Genomic DNA, 27,652 nt, shown 5'->3' with positions numbered 1-27,652 from the left:
GGGCTGTTGGAAAGCAGTGTACGTTTGGGGTCGATTTCAACCTGGGGCCCTTGGAATGCTCTGTCGCCTCTGATGTCCCTTCTGACCATCAGGCTCTAAGAATTCAGGAGAGGTCGTGCGCGCCCTGGTCATCTGTGCAAATAGGAGGGTGTAAACGCTTCGTTAGGAAAAGGAAAGGATGATGAGGGCTGTGATGAAGGATCCGAGCTGCGCAAACATCATTTGGTACATGCGCTGCATTCGGCTTCAGAATCCCTCTCTGAAGCAGGTGTTCTTGTCCCACCTGATTGCCATGGAAACAGCCTCATTCACTTAGCCCAGGTCACATCACTGGTGACATAAACTGGGAACTGAGCCAAGATCCATCCTGTCTTTTATGTAACCCGAAGATGCTACTGTCGCTCATCGCTGCTCATCAATCAAAATACAGTGAAAGAAATGCCTGTAAGAGGAAATCAATCCAGCATTGGGCTAATGGGGTTCTTTTCGCTATCATCTCAAGCATTACACAGATATCGGATATTTCTAATTTTCTGTATTTCTGTGGTCCTCCAGACCTTATGAGGTTCTAATACGTCTGGACGTTTTAAGGTGGGTCTGTATCTGACGGCCAGAAACCAAGAACAACACAGCGACACACTGATCAAGAGTTCTTAGACTTAGCTGATGCCAAGGAAGGCGCCTGGCTGGGGCTGTAGGAAACCCCTGAAGCTTGAGATGGCAAAGAGCACGATGTTTCTAGGAGACCCAGCTCGATACCGAGCGCCGGCGAGCTGGGCTGCGTGTTCCCTACGCCAGAGTCACAGCTAAACTTTTTGTTAGTTTGTTTTGGCCATGCAGCTTGTGGGATATTAGTTCCCGGAACAGGGACCGCACCCGGGCCCTCAGCAGTGAAAGCGCGGAGTCTTAACCACTGGACCGCCCGGGAATTCCCACAGCTGAACCTTTTGGAAGCCAATCTCATCCTTGATTCACAGTTGAAGACCTGAGACTCAGAGAGGTCAATTTGCCAAAGACACACACAACTCAGGAAATGATGAGTTTGGAATCAGAATTGCTCTCAGAATCCAAGGCCTGTTCACGTTCTGGTCTGATCGGAGTTGAGGACTCACGCGGGAACGGCGGTCATGTACGGCCACGTCAGGAGAGATCTTGAAGTCACGGTCAAGAAGGAACCCACACACGTTTTTCTGTGATGGGAGGAGTGCGTTTCTGGTGTTTTATTTTCATTGTCGTTTTGTTCACTCATGTGCTTCGTCTGCCGAATTCAGTCTGAGGCGGGTGTTGCTGTTGTCTCCAGGTCACGACTGGTGTATCGTCCAGCTGGGAGTACAGGGGTCATCCGGGGCTTCTATGTGGACACCTCTCACTTCACATGAGGAGATTATGCTCCTCGAGCGTCGATTCAAGTGGCAAACTGTGAAGAAGGTGCCTCGGGAACCAGTGGCCCTACCCCGGGAAGGAGCACTGTGGGGTGGTGAGGCCCATCTGCCCCCGACCGCACACTTCCCACTCAGACAGGCTCAGCAACTTGTCTAGAGGCCCCTTTGTTGCCACGGGAGCTTTACAGTGAGATTCCCACTCACGTGCTCTGTGAGTTTTGATTTTTAGCTTAACAGTGTTCTTCAACCTGATTTAGATTTCATTATTCCCACGCTCTGCAAGCCACCCCTCCCCACCCCACGGTGCCCCTGCACGTCACTGTGAGCTTTGGTGAGCAGGTGCTGGGGCAGGTGGCAGGAGTGGGCTGCCCGGACCACCTGGACGATGTGAAGCCAGGTCTGAGCCACCTGTGGGACCAGTGTACCTGCCCCCTTTTGGCTGCCCTGGTCTGCGTAATGACACGGCAGCCGTGGGCTTTCCAGAAAGGGTTCCTTTCCACACCCTGGAATAATGGGCCATGTGACTCATAAGGCTCTTTAATTGGCATCCTCCAAGGTTGGTCCCAGAGTTAATTTTTTGGCAACATGTACCATTAAGTGCATGTCTATACATGTACTTGGGAAAGAGAAATCATGTCAGTTAGCAAACGTATTTTGGAAGCACTCTGTGCACAGCACTGTATGAGGCTCCTTGGACATGAATGGGCTCACCTCCTGGAATACAGCTGGGGAACCCGAAAAGTCACATGATGATAGGAGGGATGCTCCTTTACAAGCAGGAACGACTAGCAGACAATGACTAAGATGCCTTCAGCAAGCCCTTCAACTGTCCACGAGTGCTTCTATTTCTGAATCGCCCATGTATCAATTCTAAGGATGCCTTTGGGGGAAGTAGTGTCTCTGGAATTGACTTACAATATTCCAAAACTTTACTAATCAAGCTTTCTGAAAACTCTACTCATGTGATAAATTTGTTGAAGTTTGAACTTGGAAACGATATTTATTATTTAATGAACAGACGTACCACCATATGTTCTGCACCTCTTTTTGAAGTTACCATCGGTAATTTAAATACTGAGGAACTTTAACATGTGTGTCTGTTACTTTGATCATCTGATACATTGACTTAAGAAACAATGTCTCTAGTGTTATTTGGCAAAATGAAAATGACCACACAATCCGCTAAGAGGGTATATATATCCTCTGATTTTGAACACAAACCGTAACCCTAACGGTCACTCTAACTTCAGATAAACAACCAGAAATCCCACAACGAGAAGTCAGGACATGAGCCACAGCCAGCCCTGAGGAGTCTGAAGCCATTGCTAAGGTATGTCTCCCCAAGGAACGGGGTCTTGTCACGGGCTGTTACGACAGCAAGGGAGCAGCCCTCCTCGCCCGGCCATGCACTCAACCTGGCACAGCTCGTGCATGTGTACTTGCCCTGTGTGACCCTGAAGATGTATCTGGAGAGGTTTGTGCAACCCCTGTACCACGGCCTATGTGAGGTCTAGGGCTCTGCTTCCCACAGGGCGGTCTGCTCACAGGGACCCCGCTGCAAAATGATGCCCGATGAGGTAAATACAGAAATACATAATGGTAACAACAAATGGGCCCTTCCAGTTGAGGAGCACTGATCTAGGGAAACTGTTGAGAGGTTCAGGCTGACCCATTTAAGCCATGGTCCACGGGAAGAGCCCGGGTTTTATGTGAACATTCACAGCACATTCCGGCTGCTCCTTTCTGTGAGCCCTCAAGGTGAAGGCCTTTGGAGGCTCTTTCCCAGACCTCCCTGTCCATCCCCTTTCACCACCACCCAGTGGCTATTTTGACCAGGGTGAAAAAAAAAAGCAGGCCTTTATTCTGTTTATTAAAACTGACACTTGATCCTTATCAGTATTTTTATTAAAGTGTTCCATTAGGCATCCATCATTAATTTTTATTACAAAATGTCCTGCCCTGTAAGCCCCATACGGGCATTAGAATGAGAGAATTTATTGTTGCCTAGAGCCATCACTAACATTTTTATATTTACTGCTAGCTGAAGTCCAATGACTGGAATTGTTTGGTTCCCATGACAGAGCTTAAACCGGAAAATCCTGCTTCCAGCTACAGTTGTTTCCTGTCAACTCGCGGCAGAGGTGAGGTCACATACGACTCAACCTTTCCCTGGTAAATATGATGTGGACCCCTCTCCAGCGCTGTGGCTTCTTTAGTTAATGTTGGCAGGTTTTAAAAATACAAAATGAAGTCACCCTTTCCTTCTTGCTCTAGCATTTCAGGGTTATAATTTGCCCTTTTAGTGCGCTAGGAAATTCTTGTCTTAGCGTCCCCATCCATAGGGAGTTAGGAAAAACTATCAATTAAACTAGGATGTGATGGAACTAAGTTGTGTTGGGCTAGATATCTCCTAACAATGTCTGTTTCACAGGTCCATTAGTTGAAGTGCTATGTACAAACAACCATCAGCTTTATTGTAATTCACATAACATGCGATTCACCCATTTAAGTGTACGATTTAAAGTCTATGTAAATGATATATATGTGCAACCACCACTGCAGTGCACTTTGGAACAGTTTTTATCACCTCAGAAACAAATCTGATACTCTCGGCTATCAACCTTCCTCTCCCCCAGCCCTAAGCAGCCACTAAGCAACTTTCTGTCTCGATACATTTGACTGCTCTGGACGTTTCATATACATGGTCTTTTGTGACTGTCTTCTTTTACTTCGCATAATGTTTCCCAGGCTCATCCATGTTGTAGCATGTGTCAGTACTTTATTCCTTTTCGTGGCCGAATAATGTTCCGTTGTATGGATAGAGTGCTCATTCATTCATCAGCTGATAGACATTTGGGTTGTTTCCACCTGTTGAATACTTATGAATAATGCTGGTAACATTCCTGTACAAGTTTTTGTGTGGACATATGGTTTGCATTTGGGTATACACCTAGGGTTGGAATTGCTGGATCATATAATAACTCTATGTTTTTAATTGTTTGAGGAATTATCCGACTGTTTTCCAAAATGGCCGCACCACTTTACATTCCCACTAGCATCGTGTGAGGGTTCCAACGTCCCCACATCCTCCCAACACTTGTCATTTTCTGAATTTTTGATTACAGCCATCCTAGAGGATGTGAAGTGGTATCTCACTGTGTTTTTGTTTTGTTTTTTTTTTTTTTTTTTGAGGTACGCGGGCCTCTCATTGTTGCGGCCTCTCCCGTCGTGGAGCACAGGCTCCGGACGCGCAGGCTCAGCGGCCATGGCTCACAGGCTCAGCCGCTCCACGGCATGTGGGACCTTCCCGGACCGGGGCACGAACCCGTGTCCCCTGCATCGGCAGGCAGACTCTCAACCACTGCGCCACCAGGGAAGCCCCTCACTGTGGTTTGGATTTGTATTTCCCTCATGACTAATTATGATGAACATCTTTTCAGTTGCTTACCTGGCCATTTGCATATTTCTTTGGAAAAACGCTTCTTCAGATCTTTTGCCCATTCTTAAACTGGGTAAAAATCCAATGTTATTATTTTATTAGTAGTCTTTTATTACTGAGTTGAAGAGTTTTTCATATATTCTAGGTACAAACCCTTTATCAGATATATACTTGCAGGTACTTTTTCCCTTTCTGTGGGTGTCTTTTCACTTTCTCTAGAAAGCACAGACAGTTTCACTGTCTCTTGAAGCACAGCAGTCCTCAATTTTGATGAAGTTCCACTATGTGTTTCTGTTGCTCATGCTTTTGGAGTCATACTTAGAAAATCATTGTCAAATCCGAGGTCATGAAGAATTACCCCTAGATTTTTTTCTAAGAGATTTATCATTTTAACTCTTAGATTTAGGTTTTTGATCAATTTTGCATTAATTCTTGTATATGGTGTAAGGTAAGGTTTCAACTTCATTCTTTTGCATGTGGATATCAGTTGTCCAAGAACCATTTTTTTTGGAAAAGACTCTTCTTTCCCAGTTGAATGATTTGGGCACACTTGTGAAAAATTAGTTGACCCATACATACATGGGTTTATTTCTGGTCTCTCAATATTATGTGTTTATGCCAGTCCCACACTGTTTCGACTAATGTTGCTTTGTAGTATGTTTGGAAATCAGAAAGTTCGTCTTCCAAATTTGTTCTTTTGGAAGATTGTTTTGGTTATTTGGAATCACGTACAATTCCATACGCAATTCTGTATTTCAGAATCAGCTTGTGAATTTCCAAAGAAGTCAGTTGGGATTCTCATAGAGATTTTTGCATTGGATCTGTAGATCAATTTGGGGAGTATTGCCAGCTTAAAAATACTAACTCTTGGGCTTCCCTGGTGGCGCAGTGGTTGAGAGTCCGCCTGCCGATGCAGGGGACACGGGTTCGTTCCCCGGTCCGGGAAAATCCCACATGCCGCGGAGCGGCTGGGCCCGTGAGCCATGGCCGCTGAGCCTGCGCATCCGGAGCCTGTGCTCCGCAGTGGGAGAGGCCACAACAGTGAAAGGCCCGCGTACCGCAAAAAAAAAACAAAACGAACTCTTCCAATCCACGAACGTGCGATGTTTTCCCATTTGTTTACATTTCCTTAATTACTTTCAACAACATTCTGTAGTTTTCAAAGTATACATTTTGCACTTCTTTGTTAAATTAACTCCTACATCTTTTATTCTTTCTGAATACTATTGTAAATGGAATTGTTTTCTTAATTTCATTTTTGGATTGCTCATCATAAGTGTATAGAAATACAATTGATTTTTGAATATTAATCTTGTGTCCTATGACTCTGCTGAACTTGTTTATTAGTACTAATGGATTTTTAGTGGAATCCTTAGGATTTCTACAGACAAGATCACATGATCTGTTAATAGAGATCGTTTTACTTCTCCCTTTCCAATATGAATGCCAGCTTCCTTCCTTCTTTCCTTCCTTCCTTTCTTCCCCCTCCTCTCTCTCTCTGTTTCTTAAAATCTCCGGTGCAAAGTTGAAAAGAAGTGGCAAGAGCAGAATCCTTGCCTTTTTCCTGGTCTTGGAGGGAAATCATTCAGTCCTTCACAATTAGATATGTTGTTAGCTGTGGGTTTCACAGATGCCCTTTATTAGATTATGAAAGTTCCCTTCTACTCCTTCTTTGTTGAGTGTGTTTATCATGAAAGGGTGTTGGATTTTGTTAAGTACTTTTTCTTTGTCTATGAGATTATCATATGGCTTAATAAAATGTCTTTTGTTCTGTTAGTACAGTGTATTACATAATTGATCTTCAGATGTTAAACTTGCGTTCCTGCGGTAAATCCCACTTGGTCATGGTGTCTACTTTTTTGTAATGTGTTGCTGGATTTGGTTTGCTAGTGTTTTGTTGAGGATTTCCATGTCCCTGTTCATAAGAGCCATTTGCCTGTAGTTTTCTTTTCTTGTGATATCTTTGTCTGGTTTCAGTATCAGGGTAATACTGGCCTCATGAAATGAGTTGGGAAGTGTTCCCTCCTGTTTTATATTTTGGGAAGATTTTGTGAAGAATTGATATATATTTTTTGTTTACTAATTCAGTCTATTTACTTGACATTGGTCTATTCAGATTGTCTGTTCTTGAGTCATTTTCGGTAGTTTGTGTCTTGTGAGAATTTGTGCATTTCATCTAAGTTATCTGATTTATTGGTATATAATTCCTCTTTTATAATTCTTCTTACTTCTGTAGGTCAGTAGTAATGTCCTCTCTTACATTTCTGATTTTAATAATTTGAGTCTTTTCTCTCTTTTTTCTTAGTCAATCTACCTAAACGTTTGTTAATGTTTTCAAAGAACTGGATTTCAGTTTCATTGATACTCTCTATTTCATTAATTTCTACTCTAATCTTTATTATTTCCTTCCTTCCGCTTGCTCTAGGTTTAGTTTGCTTTTTTCCCAGTGTCCCAAGGTGAAGGTTCTAATTTTTTAATATGGGTGTTTATAGCTGCAAATTTCCCTTCAATCACTGCTTATTGGACACCATAAGTTCTGGCATGTTGTATCTTCATTTTCATTCATCTAAAAGTATTTTCTATTTTACTTTTTGATTTCTTCTTTGACCCAGTGGTTTAGAGAGTGTTGTTTACTTTTCACATATTTGTGAGTTTTCCAAATTTCATTCTCACTGATTTCTACTTTCATTTCATTGTGATTGGAGAACACACTTTGTATTATTTCAACCCATTTGTTTATAACCACATATAGGGCCTATTTTGGAGGATGTTCCATGTGTACTTGAGAAGAATGTGTATTATGCTGTTGTTGGGTGAAGCGTTTTATAAGTCAATTAGGTATAGTTGGTTTATAGTGTGGTTCTGTTTCCTTGTTGATCTTTTTTCCAGTTTTTCTATCCGTTATTGAAAGTGGAGTACTGAAGTCTCCAACTATTATTGTTGAGTTGTCTATTTCTCCTTTCATTTCTGTCAGTTTGTTTCCTTTATGATTTGGATATATGTTATTAGGTGCATATATGTTTATAATCATTATAGTTTCCTGAAGGATTGACCCTTTTACCATTATAAAATGTTCCTCTTTATTTCTAGTAACATTTTTTGTTGTTGTTGTTTCAAAGTCTATTATGTCTGTTATCAGTAAAACCACTCCAGTTTGTTTGTGGTTGCTGTTTGCATGATCTAATTTTTCCATCCTGTTACTTTCAGTATATTTGTATCTTTGATTATATAGTGTGTCTCCTGTAGGCAGTATATAGTTAAGTTTTGTTTTTCCATGCAGTGGGACTATTTTTGCCTTTTGATTGTTTAATACATATTTTGTTATTGTTTGTTATTATATAGTTGGAGTTACAGCTACCATTTAACATTTTGCTTTCTGTGTCTCATGTCTTATTTTATTCCTCTTTTCCTCCTTTACCACTCTTTTGATTTAACTGAAATTTTATAAACAGCATTTTAATTTATTTAGTAATTTTTCCCACTATTTTATTTTTACTTTCTTTCAGAAATGTTACTCTTATATAGCTCTATTTCCATTCCCCCCTTGGTGGCATTGTTGTTTTACAAAGCACACCTATAAATGTTACAAATCCAACAATACACTGTTACAATTATTTACATAATTTTATGTCTTCTGAAGAAGCTGAGAGAAGAAAGGACAGCAAGTTTATTTACATTTACTTAAGGTTTTTTATATTCACCTTCCTATTTATCATTTCTGGTTGTCTTCACTTGTTCCTGTGGATTTAAGTTACCATATGTAGTCATTTTCTTTAGCCCAATACAGCTGTGCTCCCAACAACCTCCTTTGTGCAGCTACTGGTAAATATATTACACATAGATCACATTTTTATTTATCAAAAGCCCAACATACAGTATATACATATTATTTTATACTATTGTTTTTTAAATCACTTAACAGAAGAAGGGACAGGAGCTGTGTATTTATACTGTCTCATAATAATTATATAATCACCTTTACAGGTGCTCTTTGCTTTTCCATGTTTAGCTGCTGGCCGTGTTACTTCAGTGAAGTCAATTTCACCCTCACAGTGTGAGCTTCTGGTGCTGCCCCTTGGGGGGCACAACCCTGGGGATGCCCACAGTGGCCCTGAGAGGACAGCTTGGGTAGAGCTCTCTTTGACTATCTCTTTCCTTAACCACATGCACAGTTAGCTCCACTAATTGCCGTCCAATTGCTCTATTTTTTCAACAACGCCCTGGGCATAAATTGCTCCACATACCAATCCAATTAAATTTGGGTTTCTTTGAAGTGATAGTTTTTGAGGTCAGAGTTTTTTTTTCTTTTTTTTTTGTTTTGTGGTACGCGGGCCTCTCACTGTTGTGGCCTCTCCCGTTGCGGAGCACAGGCTCCGGACGCGCAGGCTCAGCGGCCGTGGCTCACGGGCCCAGCCGCTCCGCGGCATGTGGGATCCTCCCAGACCAGGGCACGAACCCGTGTCCCCTGCATCGGCAGGCGGACTCTCAACCACTGCGCCACCAGGGAAGCCCTAAGTGGTTGCTTTTTTCCTAATTTTCACAAACTTCCCTGGGGAATGGGTCAGCAGAGGTCCATGTGCCATCATGCTAGAAGTGGATCTCTTGACCCTCACTTTAGATGCAACACGTTTCTGGTTATCATGCTTTAAAGTAAGACACCAACATGTAGAGCCTTGAACACGTTTAGTGATATTGATTGCTCATGGAAACCATCTGTTCTAAAATCAATGGAAGCAACTCAAAGAGCAAAGCCAACAGGAGAGGTTTAGGACTTTTCATGTTCGCTAATTCAACAAACACTTATGGTATCGCTGTGTTGAGCTAGGGGCTAAGCGTCGGCCGTATAATCACTTCCCAGATGATGAGTAGGGCTGAGGCAACAGAACACAAGCTTCCTGAAGACAGGGGTCATGTGTCTGGGCTGTCCTTTGCTCACGTCCACTTCCTAGCACAGGCTGGGGGGACAGAGTAGATGCTCAGTAGCCATTTGTTGTTAAGACTGAACCGACAGGGTCCTCGCCCTTACAAAGTGAGCCACCCAGGTGGGAGATGCACAAGAAAAATCCTGCAAAAATAGTGATAAGTGTCACAGCAAAAGCACTTAGTAGAGCCCTGAGAAATTTCTATTTGGCAACTTTTGATAACTGAAATAGCAACTTCCTATGTTCAACTCAGTGTGTACAGAGCTTAGGCGTTGAGGGAGCGTCTGAAAAGGTATTGGTGGGAGCCCTGCTTTGTGGTGTTGGTCCTTGGAGTTTCCTGCACACGTTAAGTCTCGTTCTTGACTGGCAGCCTCCACGGATAGAAGGTGAGGGGTGGGCATGTCTGTATGCGGAGTTCTCCTCCCCACCTCCCCCGCTTCACCTTTAACTGCTCCATGAGGATTCCACCCGGATCCAAGTTTAAAAGGGAGCGGAAGCAGTAGGAGAACCCAGTGGGACACCTGGGGTGGGCATGGAGTGGCTTTATTGAGTCTCCCTCAAAGGTACCAAGAGGCATATCTAATATTCCAGGACACTTTTGATAAAAGGGAGGCTGGATATTAATTCTGTAAAGAAGAACCTCATTTTTTTAAAATGTAAAACCAGCTTTATGTTAACAGACATTAACATTCTACACCATTAAAGCAGATCGTAATGTTCAATGAACCAGAAGAGTGTTGTGAATTAGTCCTGCTAGTGTATTTTCCTGGGTTTTACGCCAACACAGTCTGGTTTCATTTACTGTAAATATCAAGGCTCCCACGGTTCCACTGAAAGTTTTTCAGATCACTCAATTTCACCAAATCGTTCATGTACAGATATATAGGGCTGGCTTCAGCAGAATACTCTGATGAATGATTTTGAGCTTCTGTATAAAAAAGCTTGGCTTCCACCTTCTAGGAAATAATCAAACAAATAAAAAGCATTCATTTTATTAGAATCAGATAATGTGAATGGATCTTCGTAGCTATTTTCTGCTCTGCAGACCTAATCTCAGGCTGCTGTGGTTCTCAGCAGCTATTTGATTTTGAGAATATTAGCTTTAGTATTCTCAATTGCATTGCAAAGCAATGTGTTGTAAAAATAAAAATGTGAGGCTCTCGTGTGAGTCGGTGTAGGATGTAGCAATGCTGATTTCTGACACCAAACATTTATCTGTGGTGAATTTCCCAATTGCTTTTTGGCCTTCCTGGAGTTATTAGTTCAACAACAACAAAACAATGCAAGCACCTACTACGCGCCATACAAAAAGCAAGCAAGGGCTTCCCTGGTGGCGCAGTGGTTAAGAATCTGCCTGCCAGTGCGGGGGACAAGGGTTCGATCCCTGATCTGGGAAGATCCCACATGCTGTGCAGTAACTAAGCCCGTGCACCACAGCTACCGAGCCTGCGCTCTAGAGCCCACGAGCCACAACCACTGAGCCCACACGCTTAGAGCCCATGCTCCGCAACGAGAGAAGCCACCACAATGACACGACGGCACGCAGCAACGAAGGCCCAATGCAGCCAAAAGAAAAGAATAGGGCACGACTCTCCCAAGGACATACAGGCCCTTGACTTGTTCTTCCCCCAAATGAAGGTGCGTCCCGAACGCTGCACCTTTGCGATACCACGTGACAGCTGCGCCTCGTATTCCAGTTTCTCCCACGCTCTGCACGGTTCCTGACAATTCCTCCCTGACGCAGTTTTAATTGTCAAGACGGTGCTGCTACCCGCCATCTCCCCACGTCTTGCGCGTCGGAGGGCGGAGGAGTAGTGGGAGGGGTCGCGGTGGGTGCCCAGTGCCTCGCCCCCTGCCCTCCCGCCGCCTTCGGGGGAGCCGCGCCCTGTCCCTTTCTCCAGCTCTGCCGTCCTCACCTGTCCGGACTCTGATGCCCCGTCACCCGCCCCGGCTCTGCTTCCCCCTCACGTGTCCTCTCCCGGGCGGCAGCGCGCTGCGGTCGCAATCGCCGGTGGCGTCACCGCGGGCGGTGGCGGCCGTGGCCCAGGCAGCCCGGCTGTCCGGCGGCGGAGCGAATGGGCGGTGCGGGCCGTGAGCTCGCGCGCGCCGCACGTGCTGGTGGACCCCGCGCCCGCCAGAACCATCGTGGTGTACCGCAACGGGGACCGGTTCTACGTGGGCCGCAAGTTCGCGCTGTCGCGGCGCCCCGTGGCCACCTTCGAGGCGCTGCTGGAGCAGCTGACGGAGCAGGTGGCGGTGCCCTGCGGTGCGCGGCGCCTCTTCACGCCGACGCGCGGGCGCCCGGTGAGCGAGCTGGACGCGCTGCAGGCCGGCGGCAAGTACGTGGCGGCCGGGCGCGAGCGCTTCAGGAAGCTGGAGTAAGTGCCGCCGCGCCCCCCGGCCTCTGCGCCCGCCCCCCGGCTCCATCGCCTCGCCCCGCGGGGCTGTGGACCGCGACCGGGTCTGCCGCGGCCTGGCGGCCCGTCCTGTCCCCGCGGGGCTGTGGACCGCGACCGGGTCTGCCGCGGCCTGGTGGCCCGTCCTGTCCCCGCGGGGCTGGGAACCGCGACCCGGGTCTGCCGCGGCCTGGCGGCCCGTCCTGTCCCCGCGGGGCCGGGGACCGCGACCCGGGCCTGCCGCGGCCTGGTGGCCCGTCCTGTCCCCGCGGGGCCGGGGACCGCGACCCGGGTCTGCCGCGGCCTGGTGGCCCGTCCTGTCCCCGCGGTGCCAGGGAACACGACCCGGGTCTGCTCAGGTCTGGTGGCCCGTCCTGTCCTCGCGAGGCTGGGGAACGCGTCCCACTTCTGCCCCCGCCCAGCGCCGCCGTCCTGTATGGACTTTGTCTGCGAGGCCTTCTCGGGCCGCAGTGCACCCTGCATGCCCCCGGAAATCGCCCCTGCTCGCCCTGTGGGGAGGGCAGACCAGCTACTATCTCCCGACCCATCAGTATTGGAGAGAATTAGAAAGAGGGTGGGGAGAGGGGGCGGCGGGTGTGGCAGTGAAAATAGGGTGCCCAGGGTCGCCTCTTTGAAAAGGTGACCTCTTCGCGAAGGTCTGCAGGAAGAAAGGGAGTGGCCACCGGAGGGAGCACGCTGGCAGGCAGAACGCCGAGCTGGGTTACAGCTTGTCCAGGCTGGTGTCCCCGGGACCTGGGCACGCCTCCTTCCCTGAGAGCACTTACCGAGCTGTGCTGTCGGCCCAGCTCGCTGCTCTCTATCCTGCTGGTTAAGACCCTACAGAGGACAGGCACCCGTGATTTCTGAAATCCTGGCACCTGACGCAATGCCGGCCTACAGTACAGCCTCTGAATGCTGGCCTGGGAGCAAGGACACCCGCCCCAGCGTCTGCTGCCATCAAGACAGCAGCCGCGGACAGATGGCGGCTGTCCTGGTGGAACAGGCCTGTGTATCAACGTCAGGGCCACTCAGAAAGCCATAATGGAGACTGGCCACATTCAGGCTGTCCGTTGTACTTGTGGGTACCCACTCAAAGCGTCGATTTAATTCTTTTTTGTTTAGCCTGGGACTGGTATTGCATTCTCTTTGAGATCTTACTGCAAATGGGGTTATAGTACACGCTCTTACTTTTCTTCCCAAGAGTACCTCAGTCTTTTGTGCACTTATAATCCTTGTAACTTCTCTAAGCTTTCTTGGTAACTGTCATTATACAAATGTCATTGCAAACCAAAGGTGTCTTGCAGGTCCTTAACAAAAGCTATTGTGCACGTCTCCCTGTAGGGCAGCCTCGGGGCTGCTGCAGAGGGCCTTACAGTGTATGTTTTGGGAAGATAAGAGACAAACAGAAGTCACCACAAAAGAGACAGTGGTAACGGCTAGGACAGAAGCACAGGGTTAATTCTGTCTAGGTGAAGGACCTCAGAAAAGGCTTCCTTTGCCAAATGGAAGGGAGAACATTGTTTTGTTTCTTAATCCTCTGTGCATTCCTGGGCTGCCTTGGCCTCACTCATTTCTTGTGTCTGCCCCTAAAGATGTTATGACCGTTCCTTACATTGTTGTTAACTCTTGTTTCTTTCATTGTGAGATGTATCGTATATACGGAAGAGTGTATACAGTTTTATGTACAGTTTAAAGAATAGTAATAAAGCCAGCCTCTGTGTAAACTACAGCCCAGATTACGCAAAAGAGCATTACCAGCGTTTTAAAAACCTCCTACCTCCACTCCCATCCTTTGCCCACAGGTAACCACTACTTTGGCTTTTGGAATAATCATCTTTTCATATTAATCTATCCCTGAAGGGTAGATTTTTTTCAATGTTTTATGTACTTTATGTAAATGCAATTATATTGCATATATTTTGTTACTTGCTTTTTCACACAATAATATGCTTTGGAGACTCATCCGTGTTAAAAGCATGTAGCTGTAGTCATTCTTTTTTACTGTTATGTATTATTTCATTGACTGATATACCAGTTTATTTATCCAATCAGTTGATGGATAATTTGGGTCACTTTAAATTTTATGCTAAAGTAAGCAACGTTGCTGTAAACATCCTTTTACCTGTCTCCTGGTGCACACATGGGTAAGACTTTCTCTGGGAGAGCATGTGAGTTATCAGTTGGTGCATATCCTATCAGTGCAAGCTTATTGGCGTAAAAGAGCATTTATTATCTCATAGTTCCTGTGACCAGGAAGTCCAGAGCGGTTCTGGCTCAGAGACTCTTGTGAGTTTGCAGTCAAGATGCTGGCTGCAGTCATATCTGAAGGCCTGACCCGGGTAGGTGCTTGCAGGCTCACTCACGTGGCCATGGCAGGAAGCTTCATTCCTGCCGTGAGCCTGTGCATGGGAGATCTAGCAGCTGGCTCTCCCTAGCATGAGTGATCCAGGCTGAAGCCACAGTGTCTGTTGTTACAGCTGGTTCTCTGTTGCGCTGTCTTCGCTTCTCCTCTGCTTAGTTACCTCTGTGTGCTGGACATTTTTACTCTTAAAACTTATTTGCAGGGCCTCCCGGGTGGCACAGTGGTTGAGAGTCCGCCTGCCGATGCAGGGGACGCGGGTTCGTGCCCCGGTCCGGGAAGATCCCACATGCCGCGGAGCGGCTGGGCCCGTGAGCCATGGCTGCTGAGCCTGCGCGTCCGGAGCCTGTGCTCTGCAACGGGAGAGGCCGCAACAGTGAGAGGCCCGCGTACCCCCCCACCCCCCCAAAAAAAGTTAAAAACAAAAAACTTATTTGTGGAAATCATTTGAGGCCTGAGGTGATATTAGCTTTTGCCAAAGTGGCAGCTTTGCTTGGCCAGCTGCCTGTTCATCCCAGTTCACGATCACCTGATACAGCTTCAGCGCCCAGTTCACGATCACCTGATACAGCTTCGGCGTGTGGGATGGTTCGGACTGACCAGGTGTCTGGAAGCCAGGATGCTGCTCACGCCTCAGGTGCGGCCAGTGAGGTCCCAGTTCACTAGGAGGGTGGTTCACAAGGGCCCCCGTTGGTGGGTCCTGAACCAGTGCTTTTCCTGTGGCCACAAAGGCTGTCGGAACCATGGTTCACCCTCTCAGCTCTCTGTTCCCTGGACCAAAGTGGCCCCAGATGTCGGCCTCATGGCTTCGGACTGCCTTTCTTTCCTGGAGTGTGGGAATTCCTCACCATCTTGATAGGTGTCTTATGTTTCAAAGACATGTTTTTCAGTGTGTCCGGTTTTGTGTTTTAGTGGAAAGGTTGACTGGGGTTACTTCGTCCATGGTTCCCAGAGCAGAGGTCTCTTGCCCTTTTCCTTCACGTATGTTTTTGTTATGACTCTGTGGATGGCAGTGTCCTTTAGACCATGAGGGGTATTTTTCACTGTCTTCTAACTTGGTGGTTGCTGATGAGATATCAGCTATCATCGTTCACTTCTCTGAAAGTAATGTTTTATCTCTTTTAGCTTCTTAAAATGTGTGCTGTTTGATTCTGGGTGCTGTGCTTTAGACGATACGTCTCAGTGCAGATTTATTGAATTATCTTGAGTCTTTGGTGTGGTGACTCAGCCATTGTCTCTTCAGGTGATGCCTCTGTCTTATGTTCTCTCTCTTTGCTTTCTGTGTCTGGGTTGATGTGGGTTAGCATATTTCATTAGCTCTAACCTCCAAGAGTCCCCCTCTTTTTCCCATCTCTCTCTCTCTCTCCCCTTTATCTTTGTGCTATAATCTGGGTACTTTAGATTTGATTAATTTTTTTCTGCAGTGTATACTAGGCTTCACACCAATTTATTGAATTTTAAATTTAAATCATTCAGTTTTTCATTTCCACACATTCTATCTGGCTCTTTTCAAATCCTCCATGTTATTCTCTCGAGTCTCTGTATTGCATGTATTTTCAAGCTTGTCTTCCGTTGAAATATTGTCTTTCTGTGGTCTGTGCCTGTAATCCCAGTATTTGAAACTCATCTCTGTTTTCTCTTATTTCACCTGGTTTTCTCTCATGATCCTTTCTGTCCTTGTTAGTTTACTTATTTTTTTGACTGCAAATGACTCCCTTTCTATGGGTTTTTTTTTTTTTTTTTTGAGGAAATTCTTTAAGGGCTGAGATAAAGGTGAGATTCTCCAGAGAGGATTTCTGTTTTCTTCTCCCAAATGCCAGGAATGATTCCTCTCAAGATACTCCAAATTAAATCAGTAGCTTGAGTTTTTTTGGACCACCCAGATAGTGTCATTTTGTGAGTTAGCTGGCTTGTGATTCAGATTCTTAATGGCATCTGCAAGGATGCAAACTTGACATCTTATTGTTTTTGAAGAAAAATCATAAGTCACAGACATCACAGTTGCTAAGAGGTAGAGAGTTTGGATTAATGCCGTAACATTTTAGATTTACATTTATTACTGTGCTAATCCTGGTATGTATGAGAATTCACTGACAAGAATGTAGTCCTTTGTGGATGTTTGATTTTGTTATTATGTTTTCAGGGTTAGTTGCTGCATGCTACACAGTGACTGTGTCCCCCTGAAATTCGTATGTTGAAACTGAATCCCTCATGTGGTGGTGTCGACTTGAAAAAAATGCACAGTGTAAGAGCTGTGAGTTAAGTTTATTCAGTGTCGCACTGAGGACTGTCGCTGGGAGACAGCCTCTCAGACAGCCCCAGGGAACTGCTCTGGAGAGGGTGGGAGAAGACAGTGTTCCCGTGATTTTGGTGAAGGAGTATGTGCACTCAGGCACCCGTCACAGGAGAAGGTTGCTGCTAGTAGCGAGGAACAGATATCTCAGTTAATGATTTTAGTGCTTTTCTAAGTATGGAAAGTTGCAAGAATCCAGGTTCATAAAAAATTTCTTTTTTTTAAAAAAAATTAATTTAAAATTTATTTTTGGCTGCGTTGGGTCTTCGTTGCTGCGTGTGGGCTCTCTCTAGTTGTGGCGAGCGGGGGCTACTCTTTGTTGTAGTGCGCGGGCTTCTCATTGCAGGGATTTGTCTTGTTGCGGAGCACGGGCTCTAGGCACATGGGCTTCAGTAGTTGTGGTGCCGGGCTCAGTAGGTGTGGCTTACAGGCTCAGTAGGTGTGGCTCACAGGCTTCTCGTTTCGGTGGCTTTTCTTGTTGCGGAGCATGGGCTCTAGAGCGCAGGCTCAGTAGTTGTGGCACTGGGCTCAGTAGTTGTGGCTCGTGGGCTCTAGAGTGCAGCCTCAGTAGTTGTGGTGTGTGGGCTCAGTCGTTGTGGCTTATGGGCTCTAGAGCGCAGGCTCAGTGGCTGTGGCACATGGGCTTACCCCTTCCTCCAGGTGAGGACACAGCGAGAACATACTGTCTATGAACCAGGAAGGGGGTCCTCAGCAGACACTGACTATATCAGTGCCTTGATCTCAGACTTCCAGCCTCCAGAACCGTGAGAAACGAATGTGTGCTGTTTAAGCTCCCCCTACCCCAGTCTGTGGTACTTTTGTTAGGGCAGCCTGAATAGACTCAGACATTGCGTATGCTGGATTCCGATTTCCTACCAGAATCCGGTCTTCACTGTTGTTTTATGACCACAAAAGGTTTCAACAGAAATTGACTTTAAAATTCTTTTCAACTTAAGTGTGATGAAAAGTTTAATTTTACCCCCAAAACGTTTCCTCGTAAAATTGACATGTGTGATGTCTGCGAGCAGGTGAGGAAGGAAGCTTGTGAAGCACCGACTGTCAGGCCTGAACCAAGATCAGGAAATTCTTTCCTCTTTCTGTGGGTTGAGGCACTTTCTAATAGATCCTGTGAGACTTCTAATTTGGTAGGGAGATTTTCAGTGTTTATTTAAAAAGTTTTGGACATGTGGCAGAGATACTGAGAAAGACTTTGAGGTGTTTCTCTTCCCAGATTTCTTAATGTTGATTATTATTTTCTGTAGGGAGAGGAATGTGATCCAGTTCACTGAGCAGGAGGGGAGGTGGGATTCCCACGTGGTCGAGACCCTCTGTTATTTTGCATTTTCCATGTACCCTCATTGCTATCAAACGGATGGGAGAGATTTGCTTATGGAGTTCAACGTGGAGAGGCATTTGGATTTCGTTTTCTCCACTACCTTTTAGATCAATGAAGTATGAAATCGGAACCCAGACGTTGATGAATAAAGCTCTGATTTTAATTTTGGCTTGATTTATACTGGTATCAGTGAGCTAGCACTTGTTGGAATGTATGTTGAGCCATTGAACGGTTAAAACTAATTTTCACCAGCAAATAATCTTCTAATTGTGCCACCAGCAGATGAACTTTGAAGTGCAACCTGATGATATATTAACCGTCCTGGAGGGTTTCTCATGGTTGTAAAATGGTACATTGAGAAGACAAACACCATAACATCTTCCCCAATCTAATCATCATTTAAACATTTCCTACATTTTCTGGAATAAATTAATTTGAGAAGAGAAACATCATTTTTTCTCTATAAAACAAAATATTATAGGCTAATAATCACTTTAAAAATGTGTCCCGTAAAGCCTGGAATTAATGATTTCTTTTGTAGAGAAAGTCATATTCACCACAAAATTTATATCAGGGCATTGTGTGTGTGTGTGTGTGTGTGTGTGTGTGTGTGTATGTGTGTTTGTATGTATGTGTGTGTGTATGTATGTGTGCATGCGTGTGTATGCATGTGTATTTGTATATATTGTGTGTATGTGTGTGTGTGTGTGTGTGTTTCGAGAGACCCCAAGGAATTTGAATTATAGTAGGAATTTTTCCTATTTACCTTAGGAGTTTGCTGTTGAGATTCAAAGTGAAAATGCTATTTAAATCAAACTATGGCAGCTCCTTGACACCCCAACCTGTACTTTGACTCTCCTTACCACCCACTTGTACCCGAGGACTAGTGTGTAACCGGGAAAGGGGCAAAGTGTGTGGACAGACAGCCACGCCCGAGGAAGAGGAATGTGGTCTCAGAGCCAGAAGACCTGGGGTGAACAGAATCCTGGCTTTTCCCATCTGGGTAGCACTTAGCAAATCAAATCACCTCGCTGAGACTCAGCTTCCTCATCAATAAACCAGGGCCTGGTTAGTATCTGCTCCAATAGGGTGTTGTCAGAGTGAAATGAGCACAGTGCTTTGAAATGCCTGCCTTGATCTGGTGGTTGGCTTCTTCCTTTCCTTTAATCTTGGGAAGCAGCAGGAGGAACATTGCACATTAACATCTAGTCTCTGCTTCCAGTTCCTGCCCCCCACACCCCCAGGGAGACCCAGGTGCAGCCAGGAACCTCCTGCAGACACCCGGCTTAAAGACTTGGGGCCACTGGCTCTCTGAGGAATTACTCGTTCCCTCTTTCCATTCTATTTCTGTATTTTTTGGAAGGCAACATTGAAACAGCAAATAACATTTTGTGGGTTTTTTGTGATCTTTTTATGCCTTAATGTCTGTATTTATTTATGCCTTTCGTTTCCATTTAATGAGAGTAAGTTGTCTCATTTGGGGGATTAATGTGCGTCATCAAATATGGAATTCGGGAGCTTAAGACTAAAATACCCATTTGAAGATGAGCACAGGGGGGTGGAGGGGAGCTGTAAGCCGAGGGGGTGATTTGGAGATTTGCAGGCGCTTTGGTTCACGTAGTTTTCGAAGGTTTGAATTGGCTGCCACATTTTATAATGGGGGTGTTCATGTAATATGAAATTTTGGTTTCCATTTAAAAAAAATAGAGGATTTTTGGGACTTCCCTGGTTGCACAGTGGTTAAGAATCTGCCTGCCAATGCAGGGCACACGGGTTCGATCCCTGGTCTGGGAAGATCCCACATGCTGCGGAGCAACTAAGCCCGTGCACCACAACTTCTGAAGCCCGTGCGCCTAGAGCCCATGCTCTGCAACGAGAGAAGCCACCGCGATGAGAAGCCTGCCCACTACAACAAAGAGTAGGCCCCACTCGCAGCAACTAAAGAAAGCCTGTGCTTAGCAACAGAGATCCAATGCAGCCAAAAATAAATAAATTAAACAAAACAAAACAAAACCAGTGTAGTTTAAAAAAAATAATGAAAAATAGAGGATTTTTATTGTTTAAAAGGACTTAGTTTTATTTATTTATTTATTATTATTATTTTTTGGCTGTGTCAGGTCTTAGCTGCAGCATGCGGGATCTTCCATTGTGGTGTGCGAGCTCAGTAGTTGTGGTGCGAGGGCTTAGTTGTCCCGCAGCATGTAGGATCTTAGTTCCCTGACCAGGGATCGAACCTACGTGCCCTGCATTGGAAGGCAGATTCTTTACCACTGGACCACCAGGGAAGTCCCAAGGACTTAGTTTTTAGTAGCCTGCATTTCCACAGGAAAACAGTGCTCTGCAATTATGAGCACTCCCACTAGCCACAGTCCCCACCATTCCCTAATACCACCCTTTGCGAGCATCATCATTTACTTGCCCAGCCTCTGTAGGCATCTGAGCTTGTGACTCTTGACTGTATATTAAGTACTTAAAAATGTCTTTTTCCTTTCATCTACCGACTCTTAGTCAATCCTTCTCTGACTGTTGCTAAAACCATTGTCAAGAACAATCTCAAATACATGAAAAAATTGTTTTAAATCAGGAAGAAACCCTAACACATATAAATCTTAGCATACTATTTATTATCATTAGAAATATCTGTTCTGTTTCTGAGGCACATGGAAGGCTCTCCAGAAGTCCCCAGGGGTCACGAGTTCTGCTGGCGGGGCTCATACACATTTATTCCAGTGGCTCTTTCCCAGCATTCAGTGTTGGCAGAATGGGCACAGTGATGGCATTCTGTGAGGCAGGAAGGGACAGCGCAGGTGAGAGGGAGCTGGGCGAGGTGTCTGGGACTCTGCTCCGCCTTTGGCCAGTGGTGGGCCCTGGAGCCGTTAGTGATCCAGTAAAGTTCTCTTCGATTGGTCTCCAAGGTTCCTCTTTGATTAATAGTGTTGTATGAGGAAAAGCAATGCCACTGAAGGACAGTTTTCCTGGGTGATGCCCACGGTAGCCAGTATGAACATTTTCCTGCGATGACATTGCTATTGTATATTGATGTGAGCATTTATGGTGCTCTAGGTTTTAGTTTTAAGTTGCTGTGGAGTGGAGTCATCTCTAAAGAGGCTCAAATTTTCTATCTAAATATTTACCTTCTAGTTAGGTTTTTCTTTCTTTTGCAGTTATTTTAATGTAGTTCCCAGCAGACCTGCAAGGATGAGAAAGATGAAGGAAGTAAGTGTTCACTACTAACTACTAAAGGTGGGATATATTGGATGATTTGGTAAAAATTAAAATGTCAATATTGAATAACTGAAGTTTGATGAAAGCAGCATTTGGTAGGGAATGCCTGTAAAGGCGTGCTGCTCTTGAAGCCAGAAGTGGCCGTGCAAACTCGTTCTGTTTGTCAGAGCACTTAAGTCACTAAGATGATGGAAGTCGGTAAGAACGTTTGAAGACCACGGTTAGGGAGAGATTCATCTTTGAGGTGCAGAGTGCTAGCATTTATTAAGACTTTTTCCTCCTCTTTTGTTTTGGGGATTTGGAAAGACAGGTGACAGGAAAAGTTATTTTAAGTTACACGATGTTGAAGCTAATTATAATGTTAAATTTAAAGATTTGCTCTGTGTTCTCAACATTTTTGTCCTTGATAGACATTTGAAAGACTACAAGATGGAACCTTCCATCACTCTGTTCACATCACTTGAGTCTTAGCAAAACAACAACAACAACAACAAAACAACCCAAATTTCCTATGTAAGTTAAAAGAGAGCCACCTTTTAAATAAGCGACAAAAATCAGGTTTGAGCGAGATAGCCTGATGATGGTATTTAGAATGCAAGATGAGTTCTACTTTTTTATTTTGTAAATGGACTTTTTGTGGAGTGCTTCGAAGGTGAGCTGTTTTTAGGGTATCTACGTCTCTAAGTGGTAGTTTTGCTATTAAGTTCTCTCCTCTATGGAAAGGAGATGAGAATGTGTCTTAGAGGATGGTTGTGAGGATTACATGATAAACTAGACATAACGTACCAGCACTAGGTAAGTGTCGGTTCTCGTCCCCCATGTCTTAAAGAAGCAGGGCCTCTTTGTGTCCTTGGACTCCCCGGTGCTCCAGTAAAGGGCAGTCTAGCAGCTCTTGCATCGCCCACAGGCACCAGCCTGCAGAAGCATTTAGCTGCTTCCTTGCCTCTGCACGTTAAGGCTGTGTGATGAACCAAATCAAATTTATTACCTACCCACCTTAGACTGTAACTTGCCAGGGGCAGGAGGGCGAGTTTCCAACAAGAAAGCAATTCTGGCAGTCGTTGAATTTCAGGGCTACTACCTTAATAAATAGAGAGGAAATGGTATATGATTATCCTTAACATCTAAGTCCCTGCATCCCCCTGTCCTGGTGGGGCGGGAGTGGGATTGAACAACAATTCTGAAGCGTACCCCTCGAGAGACTCTGTTCAAGTTTGAGTCTGTTTATCCTTTGTACATGTCAATGATTTAAAAACATTAGACATGATTATAAGGTAACATTTAGCATTTTAGGACAGGAAGGGAACTTCTAGATTATCTTATCAAAACTCCCTGTTTTCTAGTTGAGGATGCGGTGATGGGAGAGGTTACGAGGGTACCAGCATTGAAATGCCCACAGGAGCCTCAGCCTCCCAGGGCCGGTACTAGATTGCCGTGCACTCATACTAATGAGACTGTAGTTGCCCAAAGAGTTTTGTAATTGTTCTTTTGAAATTTACACTCTTTTCATTAAAAAAAATCTGATTGTACAGTCGTTCTTGCTGAGAAAAATGTCAAAAATGCTGTGCAGAAAAGCTCAGTGAGGAAAGTGAAGATCACTTACAATCCTACCTCCCAAAGATCAGCGCACTCTGCCTTTTGTCATGTCCATTTCCAGTTGTTTTCTCTGCACAAGTCGCAAATATCTGTCTATCTATCTATCTATCATCTTCACAGATACACACATATATACAATGCATGCATTGATATGTATATATTTACAGAAATGGAATCCATCAATACGTACTATTTTCTTTTTCTTTTTTTTAAACTTTTTATTTTATATTGGAGCGCAGCTGCTTAACAATGTTGTGAGTTTCAGGTATACAGCAAAGTGATTTACATAGTATTTTCTTTTCTGCTTTTTATTAACTATGTATCATGACAGTTTAACATAGTAAAGGATCTTCTGCCACATGATTTTTAGTGGCTGCAAAATGTTCCATCACGTGACTCTAGCATAATTATTTAACCCATTCCCTGTCAACAGACCTTACATCCTTCTTCTTTCTCATTATTGTAACTAGGCATTGGGATGGACCCTGATCGAGCCATCATGATTGTTTATAGAGAAGAGGAGTTACACGCACAATTTTTACCTCTTTAATATTCACTTCCAGAAAGTTTCTCAGAACATGTATTGCTTCCAGCGGTGCCTGGGAATGCCATCACTGCCCGCGGGTGCCGTGGGGTACTGCACGGTGTGGAGGCCTGCGAGGTGCTTGACGGTCACCACCCCGGCCCCCTCTTCTTTGGTGGCAGAAGGGACTCCCTAAAAGTGGCTTGTTATTATTGCTGCTTGCTATGTAGTATCTTCGTGGACATTCATCTGTGATGTAGCCAAGACCTCTGCTGGTCCCGTGAGGAGCCCATGAGAGCAGCCGGCAGTTTACATCTGTGTCCTGCTGTCCCATATGAGGATGTAGAGTTGCCAGTCACGGGGCTGAAGTTCCTCAGTCACTTAGTGGGTACCTCTCTTTTGTCCTCCATACTGCTCACGTAACTACTAACTTAAACTCTCTTTGTCACCTCTCACTACTCACTACCACTTACTAAACCACATTTTAGCTGCTTTGTGGTTTGTGGGGACGTACCCATGATTCGGGAGATAATATAATACTTAATGAGCTAAAAGACTTGTCTTTTTTTAAATAAATGTATTTATTTATTTATTTTTGGCTGCATTGGGTCTTCGTTGCTGCGCGTGGGCTTTTCTCTAGTTGTGGCGAGCGGGGGCTACTCTTCGTTGCGGTGCGCGGGCTTCTCATTGCGGTGGCTTCTCTTGTTGCGGAGCACGGGCTCTAGGTGCGCAGGCTTCAGTAGTTGTGGTTCACGGGCTCAGTAGTTGTGGCTCATGGGCTCTAGAGTGCGATCTCAGTAGTTGTGGCTCACGGGCTTAGCTGCTCCGCGGCATGTGGGATCTTCCCGGACCAGGGCTTGAACCCGTGTCCCCTGCATTGGCAGGTGGATTCTTAACCACTGCACCCTCAGGGAAGTCCGGGGGAGGAGGTCTTAATATCTGCCACTTAAAAGATGAATCAAGAGTTCAAGACAGGTTAAGTGACGTGTACAGAGTTAGGCAACCAGTTAGTAACAGAACTTGGTGTGAAACTAGAGATGAATCCGGGGTCCCCCCACCCCCTTCCTTGCGGAAAGCCTCATTACTGCACTGTACAACCTGTGCATATTAAATGGGTTTCTTCTGTTTCGTTCACAGAATTAAATTCCGTGAATTATTTCTGGTGGATACATGAGCGCTCACCTTACAGAAAGAGCCGCACTTTGTGCACTGGGGTGGGACAGACCGGATGGTGCTACGCTGCGTCGGCGCAGTGCAGGCTCTGCTGGGGGACCGGAAGCAGAGGGTCAGCGCCACGGGGCACTGGTTCTCCAGGATCTGTGCAGAGGGCTGTGGGAACCGATGCCCTGTAGGATGCGCTGCAGAAGGAGGACCTGGCCCTCCGCAGCGCCACCTCATTCTAGGACAGTGGAGAACAGCTTTGCAAGGACTAAAATCTCCCCAGGCCTTGTGGGGTGTTGCGGCCACGGGCAGCCCCTGCTGCATCTGCTCCAGCCGGCTGGTTCAGTTCACACACTGGGCCTTAAGGATGTTTATAGCAGCATGTTCTTTTTTTTAGTAATTACAAAAACCTGGGAAACACGTGAATGTCCATCAGTGGAGGAATGGTTGAATGATTCATGACTTGTCATACTATGATTAGATCTATAGGTATTGATCTGAAATAATACCTCTCAGAATGTTGCTGGGATTAAATGAGATGGTGCTGGGCATATTGCAAGAGCTCAGTAAATAGTTGAAATTAATACTCATAATGCCTTTAAGTCTGGGTAGCTCACCCTATCAGAATTTGAGATCCATGAATGCTACCGATTTGAATACCAGTGCAAACCCTTAGAAACACTAAATATACTATACTGTAAGCTTTGGCCAAGTTCAAATATTCAATGTTTAAGTGTTTTACTAAGTTATTCCGCCTTGTTTTGTGATAGCGACACAGAGTAGAAGTACCTAGCTTTTTGTAGAGTATTCTTTCACAGAATTCCCGTTTTGGTCAAAATATATTAGTGGGAAAATTGAAGACACTTCTCAAGAGACCTTGATTCAGTAAAGAAATTTACTTAAAATTAATTAGAATACCATAATAATATACTTCATATAACCATAGAAATGACTTATAAAATGCTTCAATATAATGAATTTGGAATTACGTGTCATTAAACGGAGGAGCAAAGGGAGAATCAGACTCGAAAACAGTGCTCTTGGGATTTTGAGTTTCCATGACTGTGTCTCGTTGACTTAATGAGAAAAATGTCCTTGGTCTCAGTTTAATTCAAGGAGTTCTGTTGCTGCACCTTAGAGTTTGGGTGTGTAATGTCAAATTGTATAAATTTAGGCAGAATTTAGAAGACTTCCCCTGTCCTTTTCTTACAGTTCTAAGAACAAATGAGCCCCAATGCAATATTCTTTTTTGCCCACGAGGATGGTTTTCTGATTCTGTCCTTCCAGTGCATTCATCCTGGTAAATAGCGTACTAATGGTAAAACAGTTAAACCACTAATTTAGACCTTAGTTATCTCAAGTTGTCATGGAAGAGAAGGGAGTGAGTCCCTGAGGTGAATTTTCGAATAACGGCGGTTACTGATGATTCTAACAAAAAAGAATTTTAAAATTAACTTTTAATATAAATGTCTGTAACGTGTTTTATGTGATTCCCTATCTGACTGAAAAGCAAGGGGAATGAAACTTAACTGTGTTTTGACTCAAGAGTTGGCTGAGGTACTTTGCGCTGACTGAGCCGAGACCCAAGTGCATCGTATTCTCTCAGTGGCCTTGACATTGGCTCTCCTTTTGAACGGTCCTGAACACATTTTTGGAAGCTTCTGTTTCTGTTAAAAAAACTACTATATAATTCATGCTCGTTGTAGAGAAATGAGAAAATATATGTAATTTAAAAGGAAACACACACATAATCCTATCAGCCAGAAATTAGCCACCATGTTTTTCTAGATGCTTCTAACCTATGTGGACATATATGCGTATATATACAGTTGACCCTTGAACAATGCAGAGGTTAGGAGCACTGACCCCCTGCACAGTTGAAAATCCATGTATAACTTTTCACTCTTTTAAAACTCAACTGCTAGTAGCCTCCTGTTGACTGGAAGCCTTACAGATAACAGAAACAGTTGATAACATACTTTGTGTGTTACTTGTATTACACACTGTATTCTTGCAGTAAAGTAAGACAGAGAAAAGGAAATGCTGTTAAGAAAATCATAAGGAAGAGAAAATACATTTAGAGTACTGTGCTGTATTTATTGATACTGTATGCTTTTGTCACCTGTTTGCATGAATCGTCTGTCAGTACAGTCAATATTATATGATGCAAAACACCGTAGGTGTTATACATGTTACTAACACCAGCCGTCAAAATGAAAAGATAACATGAGAAGGAAATTCATATTTATTTACATGTGTAACGATTCGTGCATTGATAATGAAGAAGCAGCAATACGATTGCTTTATGGTAGCCTGGCTTATACACCAATGAATAAATTGATATAAAAATTTTATGGCACACATTAGTCATATTCATAATACAGTATTGGAAATATTGTTGCACTAAAAAACCCACTTCCCTGTGATGATAGGCTGATGTGCAATTTCTCCAATTATGAGAGAGAAAGGCCTATGTACGGTAATGTAACTTTTTGAAAGCAAAGTTGTATCAATAAAAACAGAAAGAAAGCTAACACATTATTAATTTTATATTAAATACCACACACCTTGTGCCTATATAAGGATAGACTAGTACCTACATATATTTTATGCATTTGTGACATACCTTTTTATTGTTTTGATATTTCTAGGCTATGAAGTTTATGAGCTTTTTGAAAATGTCACAAATGTCCAAAAAATTCTCCAATATATTTATTAAAAAATTTGTATATAAATGACCCATGCAGTTCAGACCTGTGTTGTTCAATGGTCACATGTATATACTTCTTACTTTACAAATGTATTAATTTAAGCACAAATGAGAGCATATCTATGTATTATTTTTTACAAATCCCCTTTTACTTAACAATGCATCATGAAATCTTAATGTGTCAACAAATATGTTCCTATAATAATTTGTAGTGGATTCAGAGTATTCTATTAAGTGACATATACCATATTTTTTAGCTTTATTGAGGTGTAATTGACAAAAGTGTAAGATATTTAAAGTGCACAGTGTG

General features: G+C 44.4%; 1 protein-coding gene across 1 annotated transcript in view; it reads left to right on the top strand.

Annotated features, from left to right (window-relative positions):
- The first annotated feature begins 1,127 nt into the window (after positions 1 to 1,127).
- The window catches only part of DCDC2C (doublecortin domain containing 2C), a 111,608-nt gene continuing 85,083 nt past the window's right edge, over positions 1,128 to 27,652 (top strand). The window contains 5 exon segments of the mRNA XM_060309242.1: positions 1,128 to 1,139; positions 1,722 to 1,835; positions 2,633 to 2,712; positions 11,645 to 12,121; positions 21,292 to 21,343. Coding sequence (XP_060165225.1) covers positions 1,128 to 1,139; positions 1,722 to 1,835; positions 2,633 to 2,712; positions 11,645 to 12,121; positions 21,292 to 21,343 — 735 coding nt within the window.

This window comes from Globicephala melas, chromosome 12 (assembly GCF_963455315.2).
Source record: "Globicephala melas chromosome 12, mGloMel1.2, whole genome shotgun sequence".
In the NCBI taxonomy this organism is placed as follows: domain Eukaryota; kingdom Metazoa; phylum Chordata; class Mammalia; order Artiodactyla; family Delphinidae; genus Globicephala; species Globicephala melas.
Note: the sequence above shows the minus strand (reverse complement) of the source record. Positions and strands in the feature narration are given on the sequence as shown.